The sequence below is a fragment of the Geotrypetes seraphini genome, chromosome 7, assembly GCF_902459505.1.
Source record: "Geotrypetes seraphini chromosome 7, aGeoSer1.1, whole genome shotgun sequence".
NCBI lineage: Eukaryota > Metazoa > Chordata > Amphibia > Gymnophiona > Dermophiidae > Geotrypetes > Geotrypetes seraphini.
In genome coordinates, this window is record NC_047090.1 from 44,356,972 (window position 1) to 44,373,561 (window position 16,590).

A 16,590-nucleotide genomic window follows, 5' to 3' on the forward strand; every position below is an offset into this window, starting at 1 on the left:
CCATACGTAAGGACTGCTAAGAGGATAAACAGAAAGAAGGTTATAAAGATAAGAGCCCAATCTTTCATTAGAATATGACAGTGTAAATATGCTGATCTAATAGAGCTGTAGAAGAATGTGATCAGTTAGTTCCCAGTGTTCTTCCCTATCCTCTTAGTGAATGAGACTGTGTGAATGAGCAATGCAGAACTAAAGTAGATAACTTTAGAAAAGCAGCTTGTAGTGAAATGCAGACACCTTATCCATTCAAGCATTAATTTAATGGATATTTCAAAAATGTCTTTAATGTTGAACATTGTTCTTGTGTTCCTGACATTTCAACATCATTTTTAATCTAACTACATTTGGCCTGCTGACTTGGTTTTAGGAGCTATGCATGTTAATGTACTGTGTTTCTCTAAAAGTATTTGTCTCATTCATTAATGCAGCCTCAGTCCATGGTGCATCCATGTGGGGGAGCCCCAACATTCACAGACTCGCAGCTTTTATTATCAACCATTCATGAACGTCCTGTATCATTTTCACCACCACCTATCCACCCATCAAAAGTGGCCATTGCTCAGCGACGCAAGAGTACCTCTTTCCTGGAAGCCCAAACCTGCCATTTCCAACCCCTACTGAGGACTGTTGGTCAGAACCTACTGCAACCTGGTAGTGACCCTCCAAATTGGACTCCAGAGGCATTAGTCATGCTGGCCAGTGCCAAAAGCAGAGTCTCCAGTGATACTCTGCAAGTGTTTGAAGCAACTCCTGTTTTCAGTGAAAGCTTATCCAGCAGTACAGCTACAGAGGAATCTCATTCCAGAATGCCTCATGAAGCAGTCTGTGTAACTGGCATACGTTATCAACAGCATTTGCCAGAGCACTATGATACTCTGGCCTGCAAAAGTGGTCTTGTTGCTAAAGAGCAAATAAAACAGATGCCTGACACGAAGCACCTTATACAGCAATTTAGTTCAATTTATGATTATCAAACTGGGCGGACCTATTTAGCTCACCCTATTCAGTCCTTAGTGTTGGATCCTGGAATGAATCAGGCAATGCCTATGTCTAATGTTTCAGCACCAGTCAGTGCTGAGCCACACATGATTCACCAGTTTTTTGTCCCACATTCTGCACCACCTGTACTTGCTCAAGGTAGTGAGGGCTGCCCTAACTGTATGTTTGATTTCCATGTGCATACATCAAACTCTGCTCCACTAGAAGGAACTGGATTATTAGCTCAGCGTTCTTATCGAAACCATCGAAGCTCTATTGATTTTAACAAGGATGAATTTCAAAGTATTGGATTACACAATAGACTTCAGCCTGTGACTGAGGAGCAGTACAGCTTTTTAGGAATGGAATCTGTCAAAGCTGCAGGGCTTCACATAAGTCAAAGCCAACCAGAAGGCAGTCCTGAATTCTCAAGTGACTCACTGTTGACATCTTCGGATCTAGGAGATTTCCTGTCTCCACCTCTTGTAGGTTCTGCAGCTGCTCTTGGAACTGACTTTTTGTCTCATGCTCAGGTGTCTCAGGCAGTATTTCAGGATCCACAGCTCTTCTTCTGCTTCCCACAAGTTGTATCAGCTCCAGAAGTAATGCCCACATCCCTTTCCTCAGGAGCACCGTCAGCATCTTATCCTCAGGTTATAGAAGAAAATATTTCTGTATTTTCTTCCCTTTGTAGTTTGTATAGCTAAAACAAATCTCTAGGTACTGCTTTAAATGTTTTGGAATTCTCCTCATTCTCTGTATTGGAATTTACTAGTAGCGCACTTTTTTATTAGTTGACTACTTAATTAGTCTACAGATTCCCAGGATTTCCCCTATAATGGCATCTAAAATATAGGAAATAATCACTTTTGGAAGTGCTTCACTACTTTATTCTGTTCTGTTTTCCTCCCATTAGATTTTGTTTATGCCGATGTTCACATATATGATTACAAAAGATTTATTTAAGGATTTTTCTTTTTAACTTTAATAGTTTCAGAAAGGCAAAAGGATTTTTTAAAATACATGATCGCTATATACGTTCATATCAAAAGACATATAAGATATGGTTTTAAATATACTAATATGATATACCTAGGATAAGCTTGACTTTATGGGATGAATGCATTGAAGAGGTCTGAGTAATAGTACAGTGGCTTCTAACTTTTTGAATATCCCGTTATAGGCCATTAGAACATCCCACAAGCCATGCTGCTGTAAGACACAAAGATCTTGAATTTAATATTATGTTAAATCCCAGTTGGCTGAGGCAGGGTTTACAGCCACAAAAAGCACCCTTTTTGACCTGTGCTTTCATGCAAGTCAAACTAAACTAGTATCCATAATAAAGTAGGGGAGGACAAAGTCACTAGGAACTTGAAGTGTGACATTGACAGGTAGAGCAAACCTCCAAAGGCATAGGGAATTGACAGTTGTCCTCACCCTCTGCTTCTTACAGTGATCTTCCAAGTAATACTCTTCTCCCTGTAATGGAAGATTTGCATCAACTAAAAATAACAGAAGGATTGAAAAATGTCACAGCCATGGGATTGTTAGCAGGAGCACTACCTCCCAACAACTACTAAATCTAGACCACAAGACAATAATGTAGGTAGTAGATGGGGCTCCATATCCATAAGTTATCTATTCTATTCTAGGTTATACAATGAAACCTATGCTTATATCTATTGGTATGAAAGATTAGATGAGTCAAGATCACTATATATGGCGCTCTAAGATGATCCTAAACTGAATAAAACATTATTTAAATAAAATAAATAGTGAACAAAGAGCCAAAAACAATTACCAGCATAAATAAGCACTGAAGTAGTTGAGCTGTAAAAATTTACAAAATACAGGACACTAGTAGCAACCTCATAAACTGTCACTACTCACATATATACATGTATCTGTCATGCTGAAAACATAATGACAAAATACATGCACAAGCTAAAAGGACAGGCATCTCAGCAGTAGCTGTGCCTTGTATATGAAGCTGTGAACACTGTCAGGTATGCATACAAACAGTAAAATAATACCTTCATTCTTTCTTAATAGTCACATACAAGACAGTACCTGAAAGCAAGCATCAAGGCAGACAAACATTGCCACTCAAGCAAACAATATATATGCAAAGAAATCACTCCTGTGGCCATCCTGGATCAACCTATTCTCTCTCCTCCTGAACCTTAAGAACATAAGAATTGCCATACTGGGACAGACTAAAGGTCCATCAAGTCCAGTATCCTTTTTCTAACAGTGGCCAACCCAGGTCCCAAGTACCTAGCTAGATCCCAAGTAATAAAACAGATTTTACGCTGCTTATCCTAGGAATAAGCAGTGGATTTTCCCCAAGCCATCTCAATAATGGTCTATGGACTTCTCTTTTAGGAAATTAACCAAAACTTTATTAAACCTAAGCTAACTGATTTTATCACATTCTCATGCAACGAATTCAAGAGTTTAATTACCCGTTGTATGAAAAAATATTTTCTCCAGTTTGTTTTAAATCTACTACTTAGTAGCATCATCACATGTCCCCTAATCCTAATATATTTGGAAAGAGTAAACAAGTGATTCACATCTACCCTTTCCACTCAGTATTTTATAGATCTCTATCTTATCACCCCTGAGCTATCTCTTCTCCAGGATGAAGAACCATAGCCATTTCAGCCTTTCCTCATAGGGAAGTCGTCCCATCCCTTTTATCATTTTTGCCGCCCTTCTCTGTACCTTTTCTAATTTCTCTCTGTTTTCTGAGATATGTTAACCAGAATTACACACAGTATTTGAGGTGTGGATGTACCAAAGAGCAATACATTGTAACAATTTCATCTTTGCTTTCCATTCCTTTCCTGATAATTCCTAGCATTCTATTTGCTTTCTTAGCTGGTGTCGCCGCCGCGACACCAGTATCCTCAACAATGACACCTAGATCATTTTCTTGGGCAGTGACTCCTCTTTCGTACATGCATCACTTTGCACTTACATTAAATGTCATCTGGCATTTTGATGCCCAGTCTCACAAGGTCCTCATACAATTTTTCACAATCCTCTTGTAATTTAACAACTCTGAACAACTTTGTGTCATCAGCAAATTTAATTATCTTACTAGCTATTCCTATCTTTAGATCATTGATAAATAAGTTATAAAAAAAATAAAATAACTGATTCTAGCACAGATCCCTGGAGAACCCCTTCTCCATTGAGAAAATTGACCATTTAACCCTACTCTTTTTTTCTGTCTTTCAACCAGTTCTTAATCCATATAAGGACATTACCTCCTATCCCATGGCTTTCTAATTTCCTCAAGTTTTTTATGAGGTATTTTGTCAAATGCCTTTTGAAAATCTAAGGGCTCCTTTTACGAAGCCGCGTTAGCAGTTTTAACGCACGTACCGGATTAGCACGTGCTAGACGGAAATCTATCGCCTGCTCAAAAAGAAGAGGTAGCGGCTAGTGTGTGTGGCAATTTAGCGCGCGCTATTCCGCGCATTAAGGCCCTAGCGTGACTTTGTAAAAGGAGCCCTAAGTAAACAATATCAACCAACTCTCCTTTATCCGTATATTCATCCACCCCTTGAAAGAAATGCAGTAAATTTGTGAGGCAAGATTTCCCTTGACTAAATCCATGTTGGCTTTCTCTCTATCCAAGATTATGTATATGTTTGGTCGTTTTTTTCTTTATAATAGTCTCTGCCGTTTTGCCCGGCACCAACATCAGACTCACCAGTCTATAATTTCCCAGATCTCCTCTGAAACCCTTTCTAAAAATCAGTCTCATTGGCCACCCTCCAGGCTTCTGGTACTATGCTGGATTTTAAAGAAAAATTACAAATTACTAATAGCTCTGCAAGTTCATTTTTCAATTCTATCAGCACTCTGGGATGTGTACCATCTGGTCCAGGTGATTTGCTACTGTTCATTTTATCAAATTGACCTATTACATCTTCCAGTGTTAGAGATTTGTTTGTTTCTCTAATTCATCAGAATTAAATACCATTTCTGACACCAGTAACCCCCACATCTTCCTTGGTGAAGACCAAAGAATCCATTTAATCTCTGCCTTGTCTTCCCAGAGAGCCCCTTTTATCCCTTGGTTGTCTAGCGGTTCAAAATGTTTTGCTGTGGTTTTCCTTCCAGCTTAATCTACATTTCAGGGTCTCTCTTTGCCTTCCTTATTAGCACCTTGCATTTGACTTGCCATTCTTTGTGCTGTTTACATTTATTTTCATTTGGATCCTTCTTCCACTTTCTGAAGGATTCTCTAATAGCTTCCTTTACTTCACTCGTTAACTATGCAAGCTGCCTTTTTCTCTTCCTTCTTCCTCTTTTAATACATGGAATATATCTAGTCTGGACTTCTGGGTTAGTATTTTTGAATAATATCCATGTGTGATATAAATGTTTGACTTTTGCAGCTGCTCCTCTGTTTCTTTTTTACCATTTTCATCATTTTCATGTTATCATAGTCTACTTTTTTTAATTAAATGCTTTTGTATTGGATTTCCTGTGTGAATTTATTCCAGGGATTATATTAAATCTGCTCATGTTATGATCACAGTTATCAAGCAGCCCCAGCACCGTTAACTCCCATTCTAATTCCTGTGCTCCATTAAGAACTAGGTCTAGAATTGCTTCACCTCTTGTCAGTTCCTGAACCAGCTGCTCCATAAAGTAGTCCTTGATTTCATCAAGGAATTTTATCTCCCTAGAATGCCGTGATGTTACATTTACCCAGTCAATATCGGGGTAGTTGAAATCACCCATTATTATTATTGCGTTACCCAGCTTGTTAACCTCCCTACTTTCTGATAACATTTCAGCATCTGTCTTCTGTTAGTCCTCTATATTTGCATACTGTTTTCTCATTCTCTGAAAGCATCTTGCTTATTCCAAGATCTTATAGTGTACATGAGGACCAACAGAAACCCAGCTCATCATCTCAGCAATGTCTTCTCAGTCTTGCTGTTTCCACTTTTATAGATCAGTGAAAGTGGTGCTATAGATTCTTATATGTTTGCCAAGTGGCTTCATTTGCTATAACTAGGGTTTTTGATTTTGTGTTTAAGCACATAAACATTGATAAAACACCCCTGATCAATACTTCACAGAATTACAAACCCCCTCAGATAATTAACCATATGAATCTACTGAAGAAAGAATCCTCCGGTCTAATGGAATGCCCTAACAAAGAAATATGTTTTCAGTAATGCTTTGAAAGATTTCAGATTTTGACTTAACTTTAATGAGCTTGTTAAGGCATTCCATAGCTGAGGACCAGCCACTGAAATTGCTGCCACCCATGATTTCTTATAGTGTATCTCAGGTACTTGTTCAAGAGATAACCACATTGCTGATTGTGATCGCAAAGAGCGAGATGGTATTTCCTCAAGACTTGTGTCAGATTCCAAGGTGCCTTTCCATATACTACTTGATGTATAATTGCCAAGATTTAATGCTTGGTTTGAAATGTGACTGACAACCAGTGTACTTATTTTAACACTGGAGAAATATGCTGATATCGAGATACCCCAGTAATCATGCTCGCTGCTTAAATCTGCACTACTTGCAGAGCTCATATTTTAGATTTAGCAATACCTAAAAAACAAATTTTTGCAAAAATCTAATTGTGAATACATGCAGTCCATAACTGGTTTATAGAGGGACAATACTTTTATCAGGTTTTCATTTTTTTTAAATATGTTGCATATTACTACTATATATTTTATCAATATAGAATTCTGTTGTCTCCGTAGAATTAGGTGTGTGTTGGATAAACAGCACTTTTTCTAGCTTGCCCTGTATCCTCTACTCCATTTTGTGCCTTTCTATGCTGATGATTCCCACATGGCATGAATATACCTATTTGATTCTAATGAAAGATGTCCAGCAATAGTACCTGCAACATGAAAACATCATTAAACAGATTTCCTTATTCTGCTAGACCAGTGCAGAAAAGTGGTTTATGCTCCCCAACCAACAGATGGAGGCAGAAAACAGCTTTCAGTGATGTCACTAATCTAAGCAGTGGTGCAGTCCTGGAACTAGCCAATATTTCTCTGTCTCCAGCAGATGGATTGGTACAGCAGGATTTTTGAGGTAGATCTTATTCCTAGTAGAGGTCTGCATGGGAACGGGGATCGCGGGAATCCCCCCCTAACCCATGGGATTCCCACGGGGACCCCCCTCTGGCCCACAGGGACCCCCCTCTGGCCCACAGGGACCCCCCTCTAGCTAACGGGACTCCCATGGGGATGGAAGGCTTTGGAAGCAGGGTTCGTCTATATAATATAAGGACATGTCGGCCTTAGTAAAAGAGGGGGGTTTATAAGTTAATTACCTGAACAGAAAACAAAAAAAGGGTTCCACCAAAGAGATTCCACAAGGAAAACAGCAGCGCAAACAAAAAAACTGTGGAATTGATGATCCTATCAGAAGTAATTGCTGCTTTTTATGGGGACGGGTGGGGATGGAGGTAATTCCTTGCGGGGTTAGGTAGGGACGGAGAGGATCCTGGCGGGGACGGGTGGGATTTCTGTCCCCGTGCAACCCTCTAATTCCTAGGAGTGCAGTCTATGGCCTATATTCTGTGCCCAGTGTTGACTCCCAAGAATTGGTCTGGTGGAACCCAGAGGAGTATGAGCCCTCTGGAGCCATGAGCCTCAGCAATCATGCTCTGGTTTGGTGTGGCATGGTGGGGGAAGGTGATATCTTTCCCTTCCCTTTATCTTCCTTGTGGTTGGGAGGGGAGAGAACATCTCTGAGTGGGCTTGGGCTGTAACCATAGACTGTTGAACTAGTAGATGTTCATTCCAAGGTCCTCACAGAGTTCCTGCAGTGGAGAGGGGGTGTAATGTGGCTATCTTGTTATGTGTTCCTTTCCCTTGCATCCATGGTTGACTTGGGTCTTCTTCCCCTTGGCTCCTAAAAACAGTCAGCAGCTATCTAGCCATGCTGCTAGAACAGTCAGGAAGTACCTTATGGGGGCTGCCTTTGGGCCTGGAACGGAAGAGGAGAGGTTCCTTCAGCAGTAGAGCAGGAGGTATTGAAGCCAGTTGTAACAGCATGAGAACTAACAGGCTCTTTGGGCTGTGACTGGCTCACTGTTTTTCCCCTACCGCTCCATAGTTGATACCATTGCTCTCTGGCTGCAGGATGCATGCACATTTTCTTCCTTTCTAATGCCTGTTCTGAATTAACATGGGGTTCAAGTGTGTTGCATTTAGAGGGAGGGGACTGTTTGTTTCTGTCTGGAGAGCCACTAATGGATGAAGAAGTTGTAACAGTAGGGGATTTCCCATAACTGGGAAAGTCTGCCATCTTGGAACTATTCATGGAGCAGTGTACAGTAGGCTAGAGAAGCCTAGGTCAGATTCCAGCTGATCCTTGTGATCTTTATCAAGTCACTTAACCCTTTTACTATTCAAATGAAAAAATTAAAACATAAACCTCCTTTTTATGCTCCTCTTGAGCAGGCACGGAGTACATGCTAACCAGACAACAATGGTGTGGATTCCTTGCATTGTGTAGAGGTTAGTGGGGAGTGCATGGGTTACGGCCTGTTAAGCAATCCTGTCTTGGTAGGTTCAACAGCAGGCATTTTATTGCTGCCTGATGCCAAACTTCCAAAAGGCTGGTAGGCATATGGGGAGGCTAGTAACAGCTTGCTTTCAGACATGGAATGGCAGGCGTGGGCAATTCTACTTTTGTACTGCATTTGTTTTAGTAAGCAGCCTCCCCAGTATTTCATTCCCCCCTACTAAACTAAACTAAACCTTAGGCTTATATAACGCATCTTCTCTATAACGGTAGAGCTCGGCAGAGTTTTCAAGAAATTAGAAAAGAGAACAAATAATAATATGGATTTGGAATAGTATGGAGAGGAGCAGAATTTACAGCTTTGAAAATAGCCAAGTTTTCAGATGTTTTCGAAAAGGTTGGAAGGAGCCCAGATCACGCAGTTGAACAGGAAAATTATTCCACAACTCAGTAATTTTGAAAAGTAGAGACTTCCCTAATTTGCCAATGTAGATAACACCTTTTGACGCAGGAAAGGACAATTTAAATTTTTGAGTAGATCTGGTAGTGTCAGATCTTACAGAATTCTAAGACAGGGGAATTAAAGGAGGAAGGATGCCATGCAAGATCTTAAATGTTAAGCAAGCACATTTAAAATAAACCCTGGAAATTATTGGAAGCCAATGAAGTTTTTGCAGAAACGGAGAGATGTGATCAAATTTACTTTTTGCAAAGATCAGCCTAGCTGCAGTATTCTGGATCAGTTGAAGTCTTTGAAAGCTTTTCTTGGTCAAGCTTAAATAGTCCGAATTACAATAATCCAGCCTCGAAAGAATGATTGATTGAACAAGGACAGTAAAATGTTGTTGATCAAAACAGTATCTCACTTTCCTGGATGGAAACTAAAAAAACATTTTTTTTACCAGAGAATTAAAATGGTCGTTGAAAGAAAGTGTTGAATCTATAATGACACCCAAAACTTTACTTGAGAATTCAATCTGCAGTGAGGATCCTGAAGGCAACAGAATGGACGAAGGCAGATGCTCTTAATTTGGAGTCAAGCCAAAGTAATTTTGTTTTGGATTCGTTCAATTTCATTTGTACAGTGAGAGTCCAAGACTGAAGTTTCGTTATACATTCTATTATATTCCCAATATCCAATCTCTAATATCCCCTTTCTAGCTAAAATCACTGAAAAAATTGTTTTTCCCCCAACTTTCAGACTTGAAAGCACGAATGTCCTACACCCAAACCAAACCGGCTTCAGAAAATATCACTCCACAGAACTTTCATTAATAGGTCTCACTGCCAATATCTTATTCAACCTTGACCATTACAACTCTGTCATACTAATTTCCCTGGATTTATCATCAGCATTTGATACCATAGACCAGGGGTAGGGAACTTTGGTCCTTGAGAGCCGTATTCCAGTCGGGTTTTCAGGATTTCCCCCAATGACTATGCACTGAAAGCAGTGCATGAAAATAGATCTCCTGCATATTCATTGGGGAAATCCTGAAAACCCTTCTGGAATACGGCTCTCAAGGACCGGAGTTCCCTACCCCTGCCATAGACCATCAATTTCTTATTAATCGACTCCGAGAAATCGGCATATCAGATCAGGTCTTAGACTGGTTCATCCCTTACTTTAAAAATCGCACATCAAAAGTATCATTTAATAACCTCACTACAGACACATTTCTTAATAACTTTGGTAAACCTCAAGGCTCTATTCTGTCCCCTCTTCTTTCCAACATTTTCTTGACCCCTCTGATTACCTTTGGGCAGTCTGTTGGCTTCTCCGTCTTTGCGTATGCCAACAACATACAATTAACACACCCGATCGATCTCACTAACATTGAAGACTTTCTTACTATCAACAAAAAATTGGAAAAATAAGCGACTGGTTCTACTTTAATATGCTCTCTCTCAATGTAAACAACTTCAAATTCATGATCTTCCCAATTAGGCAAAGTCATCGCTACTCTCGCCCATGGAATTTAGGTCTATTCCAGTTCAGTCAGTAAAAACCATAAAGCTTTTGGGAATTATTCTAGACAAGAAACTCACATTTCATGATCACATCACTTCACAGTTGTAAGGGAATGCTTTCACTTTCTCTCTTGCAAAATTTCTAGATCAAGTTTCGCTTAACATTCTCACTCATTCTTTAGTAATCTCTTGCTTAGACTACGGCAACGCCCTATTTAAGGGAATTACTAAAAAGGAAATTCGACACCTTCAGATTATCCAGAACACTGCTGTCAAAATTATCTTTAATGCAAAAAAATTTCGACCATGTAACACCTCTGATGGTCAAAGCACACTGGTTGCCCATCCCCCATCATATCATAAGAACATAAGAATTGCCGTTGCTGAGTCAGACCAGTGGTCCATCGTGCCCAGCAGTCCGCTCTCGTGCGGCCCCCAGGTCAAAGATCAGTGCTCTAAATGAGTCCAGCCTCACCTGTGTACGTTCCAGTTTAGCAGGAACTTGTCCAACTTTGTCTTGAATCCCTGGATGGTGTTTTCTTCTCTAACAGACTCTGGAAGAGCGTTCCAGCTTTCTACCACTCTATGCTGTTAACCTTCAAAACTAGACAAACAGGGCAACCTAAATTCATTAATAGACTTCTAATTCCCCTCAGTTTGCAAAGTACTCTCTGGTCATCTAATCAAAATCTGCTAACAATTCCATCACTAAAAATTATCAATACTATGCGCAATAATATTTTCTCTGTTACTGCCCCCACGTTGTGGAATTCAACACCGGCTTACTTACAAGAGATTCACACGTTAGATAATTTCAAGACCAGCTTAAAAACAATTATTTTCAAAGACGCATTTGCTGTAAGACTGTCCTTTTAAGGACACCTTAATTGATCACTAGCCCAGGTTCCGTGGTAATTATAGCAGTTCAGATTAAGAATCTAGTACCCCGTACCTTTTGTTTTTTCCTTAATTGTTCTTTTCTCTCAACTTATTATAGTTCTACCCTTTATCTTTTGTGTTAGTTTCATTTGTGAGACTTTGTACTTGTCTTTACTGGATATTAATTAGCTATTAATTTTAATGTGTCTGTATTACCCTGTTTTTGCTTTTTGTCATTGTAAAGCCACTTTGTTATAAAGCCACTTTGTCATCCAGTTGCGCACAAAGTGGAATCCTTCTTCCTCACACCAGCACCGCATCCACACGTTGACTGCTTGCAGCTCCATCTGCCTCTTCTTATTAGCCCTGGGTACCGGCAGGATCTCAGAGAATGCTAATCTCTGCGTTCTTGTCTTCAGCTTCCTTCCCAGCATCCAGAACTGGTCCTTCAGTACTTCCCTGTTGTAGTTCCTGTTGCTCACGTTGTTCGTCCCCACATGGATCACCATTGCCATATCTTCTTCCACACTGTCGATGCAGCTCACTATGTCTTCTACCTTGGCTCCCTGTAGGCAGACCACCAGTCGATCCAATCTTCCTCCCGCTTTGTGGCTGTCGACTTGTCTGATGATGGAGTCCCCCACAGCGATTGCTGTCCTCTCTATCTTCTCTTGATTCTCCAGCCACAGTCCGTGTCGCTGGTGTATGTCCATCTCTCCTGCCGCAGGTCCGTATCCTTCGTTCTCGCTGCTGTCACCTATTTCTTTGTGGTGGTTGTCCGTCGGGTGGTTCACACTCTCTGTAGGTGTCTTTCAGCAGTTCCACTGTTGCTGGTGATTTTCCATGGCCTCCTCTATGAACTTCTCCAGCTCTCGGACTTCTTCCTCGATGGTGTCCTCTATCTTGTTCTTTGCTTCCTCTGTCTTAATGTTCTCTGCATCTCTGTCTCCCTCCTGCGCTGCTTGAAGTGCCTCCAGTTCCAGTACTCTACCCTTCAGGAGTCTGACTTGTCTCTTCAGGCTCTCCAGTTCTCTGCAACGAACGCATACGTAAGACTGCCTCCCAGAGGGGAGGTAGTCATACATATGGCAGATGGTGCAGAAAACTGGGTAACTCAACATCTTGCTTCCATCTGCTGTTTCCATTGCTGCCTGCTTGCCAGTCTGCTGTGGATGCTTTCTGTGTCTGCTGTGGTTGTCCTCTGCACCTGCTGTGTCCTCTGTGCCTGCCTGACTGTGGCTGTCAGCGCCTGCTGTTCTCTGTGTCTGCCTGGCTATGTGTCCTTTGCGCCTGCTGCGGTCTCCTCCTGCTCTCCTTTAGCGATGTGTGGTTGTGTGTCTGCTGTGTCTGCCTGGTTGTGTGCCCTCTGCGCCTGCTGTGGTCTCTTTCAGCTCTGCTTTAGCGATGGCTTATCCCTTCTCAAGGCCCTTCGCAAAGGCGCTCTCTCTAAGGCGAATGCCTTTAACGCTCAGCTGAGCGCCGTTGGCCCCTCCCCTTTTAAGGGGGAGCTTCGGTGGTTGACATCGGGGGTGGGCTGAGCTAACTCTCGCCAGTTCCTCTCTTGTTCTCCTGCCTCTGCTTCTCTTCTGCTCTTTTTCTGTTTTTTTCCCCCTTTGGCTTCTCTCTCCCTCTGCAACTGCTTTTCTCCTGTTCCGATCCTGGGCATTATAATATTCCTGGGCATTATAATATTCTCATCTCATCTTTGTTTTCCTTATCTTTCCTGATAATTCTTAATATTCTATTTACTTTCTTAGCTGCCACAACACAGTGAGTAGAGGATTTCATTGTATCCTCAACAATGACATCTAGATCCTTTTCCTGGGTTGTGACTCCTATCAAGGAACCCTGCATCACATAGCAATAGTTTGGATTTCTCTTTCCCACATGCATCACTTTGCACTTGCTCACATTAAACATCATCCACCATTCTGATAACCAATCTCTCGCAATCCTCTTGTGATCATTGATAAATATGTTGAAAAGCAGCAGTCCCAATACAGGCCCCTGGAGAAACCCACTATTTATCCTTCTCCACTGAAAATATTGACCATTTAACCCTGCTTTCTGTTTCTATCTTTAAACCAGTTCTGAATCCATAGAAGGACATTACTTCCTATCCCATGACTTTTAATTTCTTCAGTCTTTCATGAAGTACTCTGTCAAATGCCTTTAAAATCCAGATACACAATATTGACTGGCTTCCCTTTATCCACATGTTTAATCACCCCTTCAAAGAAATGTAGTAGATTGATGAAACAAGATTTCTCTTGGCTAAATCCATGTTGGCTTTGTCTCAATACATTCTTAAGTATATGCTCTGTCCTTTTGTTCTTTATAATAATCGCTACCATTTTCCTCAATATCAGACTCGCCGGTCTATAATTTACTAGATCACCTCTGGAACCCTTTTGGAAAATTGATGTTATATTGGCCATTCTCCAGTCTTCAGGTACCATGCTGAATTTTAAAGATAAATTGCAAATTGTACTAACAAGAGCTCTACAAGTTCATTTTTGAGTTCTGTGAATATTCTGGAATGTATACAATCTGGTCCAGGCAATTTACTGCTCTTCAGTTTGTCAAATTTCCCCTTTAGATCTTCCAGATCTGTTTCAGTTTCTCTGAGTCATCTGCATTGAATACCATTTCTGGCACCAGTATCTCCCCCACATCTTCCTCGGTGAAGACAGAAGCAAAGAGTTCATTTAATCTCTCCTCTTTGGCTTTATCATCCCTGAGCAATCCTTTTACCCCCTTGGTCATCTAGCGGTCCAACTGATTATTCCCCAGCTTCTTGCTTCTAATATACCTAAAAAGGGATTTTACTATGTGTTCTTACCTCCAACTGCAGTCTTCTTTTCATGGTCTCTCTTTGCTTGTCTTATCAGCGCCTTGCATATGACTTGCAATTCCTTATGCAGTTTCCTCCTTTTTTTCAATTGGATCCTTGCTCCTCTTTCTGAAGGATTTCCTTATAGTTGTAGTAGCTTTTTTTCACCTCACTTGTTAACCATACTGGCTGCTGTTTGGTCTTCCTTCCCTCTTTTTTAATACATGGAATATATATATGGTCTGGGCTTCCAGGATGATATTTTTTAATAACTTTCATGCATGATATACATTTTTGACCTCTGCAGCTGCTCCTCTAAGTTTGTTGTGTTTTTTTTTTTTTACCATTCTCTTTGTTGTCAGCGTCTCCTTTTTTAAAATTAAATGCTTTTGTATTGGATTTCCTGTGTGTACTTCTTCAGATACTATATAAAATCTGATCATGCTAAGGTCACTTTTATCAAGCGGCCCCAGCACCATCACCACCTGCACCAAATCATGCATTTCACTAAGAGCTAGGTCTAGAATTGCCTCGCCTCTTGTCAATTCCTGAACCAGTTGCTCCATAAAACAGTCCTTGGTTTCATCAAGGAATTTTATCTCCCTTACCTGTGCTGCTGGTTCTTGTATTTAGTCAATATCAGAATAATTGAAATCGCCCATTATTATTGTGTTACCCAATTTGTTAGCATCCCTAATTTCTGATAACATTTCAGCATCTGTCTGTTCATCCTGGTCAGGCAGATGGTAGTACACTCCTATCTCTATCTTTTCCCTTTTACACATGGATTTTCCACCCTTACGGATTCCAAGGTATGTTTTTGTCCCTGTAGAATTTATAGTCTTCACCCATTCAATCTACCCTATAACTGCGATATAATTTGTACCCTGGTATCACAGCCTCCCATTGGTTATCTTTCTTTCACCAGGTCTCACAGATGCCTATTATATCTATCTTTTCATTTAGTGCAATATATTCTAACTCTCCCATCTTATTTCTTAGGCTTCTGGCATTTGCATACAGACATTTCAATGTTTGTCATTCATATTTACAACTTGTTCAGCAATTGACATGGATAATTTGCAATCTTTAAAATCTCTATGCTCTGTATTTAAGGACACCTGGTGTAATATGGTCTCTATTGCAACCTTGCTAACGGGACACCCTTTCTTCCCTGTTTTAATTATATCTTTTAAGGATATTGTGTTCCAAACCATGCACTTTTGAGTGACTGTCTGCCTTTCCCTAGTTTATAGTTTAAAAGCTGTTCTATCTCCTTTTTTAAATGTTGATGCCAACAGCCTGGATCCATCCTGGATAAGATGGAGACAATCATAGAATAGGTTCACCTTTCTCCAGAATGTTGCCCAGTTCCTGACAGATCTAAAACCCTCTTCTCAGCACCATCCCTTCACCATGAATTAAGGTTCTGGAGCTCTGCCTGTCTCTTGGGTCCTTAGCTGGGACATTTGGAGTTATCCTGCATGAAGGACAGCAGCAGATTGAAGCAGTGCCAGTTGACCTAGATGGAAGTCATTAGGATGTGGCAAGATAGATTCTTTAGAGAGGTATAGTTTCTAGATTTCCCTTGATCACTGTGCATGAGACTGGGGCAGTATCTGCTATAGGTGTCACAATTCCCATGTTGGAGCATCACAATAAGATGGTCAGGGTGAGGGTGACATTGCCTAACACTGTCTGTGTAAGTGGGTCCTGGACTTCCTCTCCCTCTTTTCTTAAAACTTTGGTACATCCCACTTGTCTGGACTGGTCTAGCTGGATATAAGGAATGTGAAATTTGTTCTTGCCTACTAATTTAATTTGAGTTCTGCTAGACCAATCTAAGACCTACCTGGGAAGGCTAAGATTCAAGTTTTGTCTTTTCAGCTTCCTCCATCTATTGAGTTTTGCTAATCTAATCTAATCTAAATCTTGGGTTTATATACCGCATCATCTCCGCAGATGGAGCTCGACACGGTTTACATGGTTAGGGAAGGAACGGAACTCCAGTGGAATTATATAAGTATGCTCTCTGGGTTTCCTCAGGGAATGCCCAGGAACATTGTCTATCACTTAGATGGGTTTCAGTTTGGATTAATGACAGGTCAATATGTTCAAGTGTTATTCAGATCTGCTTTGGCAATAGTACTCGGGTGAGTTCCAGGGCTGCACCATTCCTTATACTAACAATGATCTTACTTGAAAGCTTGATGTTCACTGATGGTTGGGAAGCATAACCCATTTATCTGGACTGTGGTCTAGAAGGACTTAAGAAAAGGAAATTAGGGAGAGAAACACCAATTTTACCCTTGCTAGTCCCAAAGAATCCCTAATTGATAGAATATTTACAGCAACAAAGAATAGAAACCCTAACTATAACTGTAGTATTG

At 40.6% G+C, this 16,590-nt stretch overlaps 1 protein-coding gene across 1 annotated transcript in view; it reads left to right on the forward strand.

The window, feature by feature from the left end:
• The window catches only part of WNK1 (WNK lysine deficient protein kinase 1), a 538,182-nt gene that overhangs the window by 244,134 nt on the left and 277,458 nt on the right, over positions 1-16,590 (forward strand). Inside the window, 1 exon segment of the mRNA XM_033953429.1 lies at positions 429-1,631. Coding sequence (XP_033809320.1) covers positions 429-1,631 — 1,203 coding nt within the window.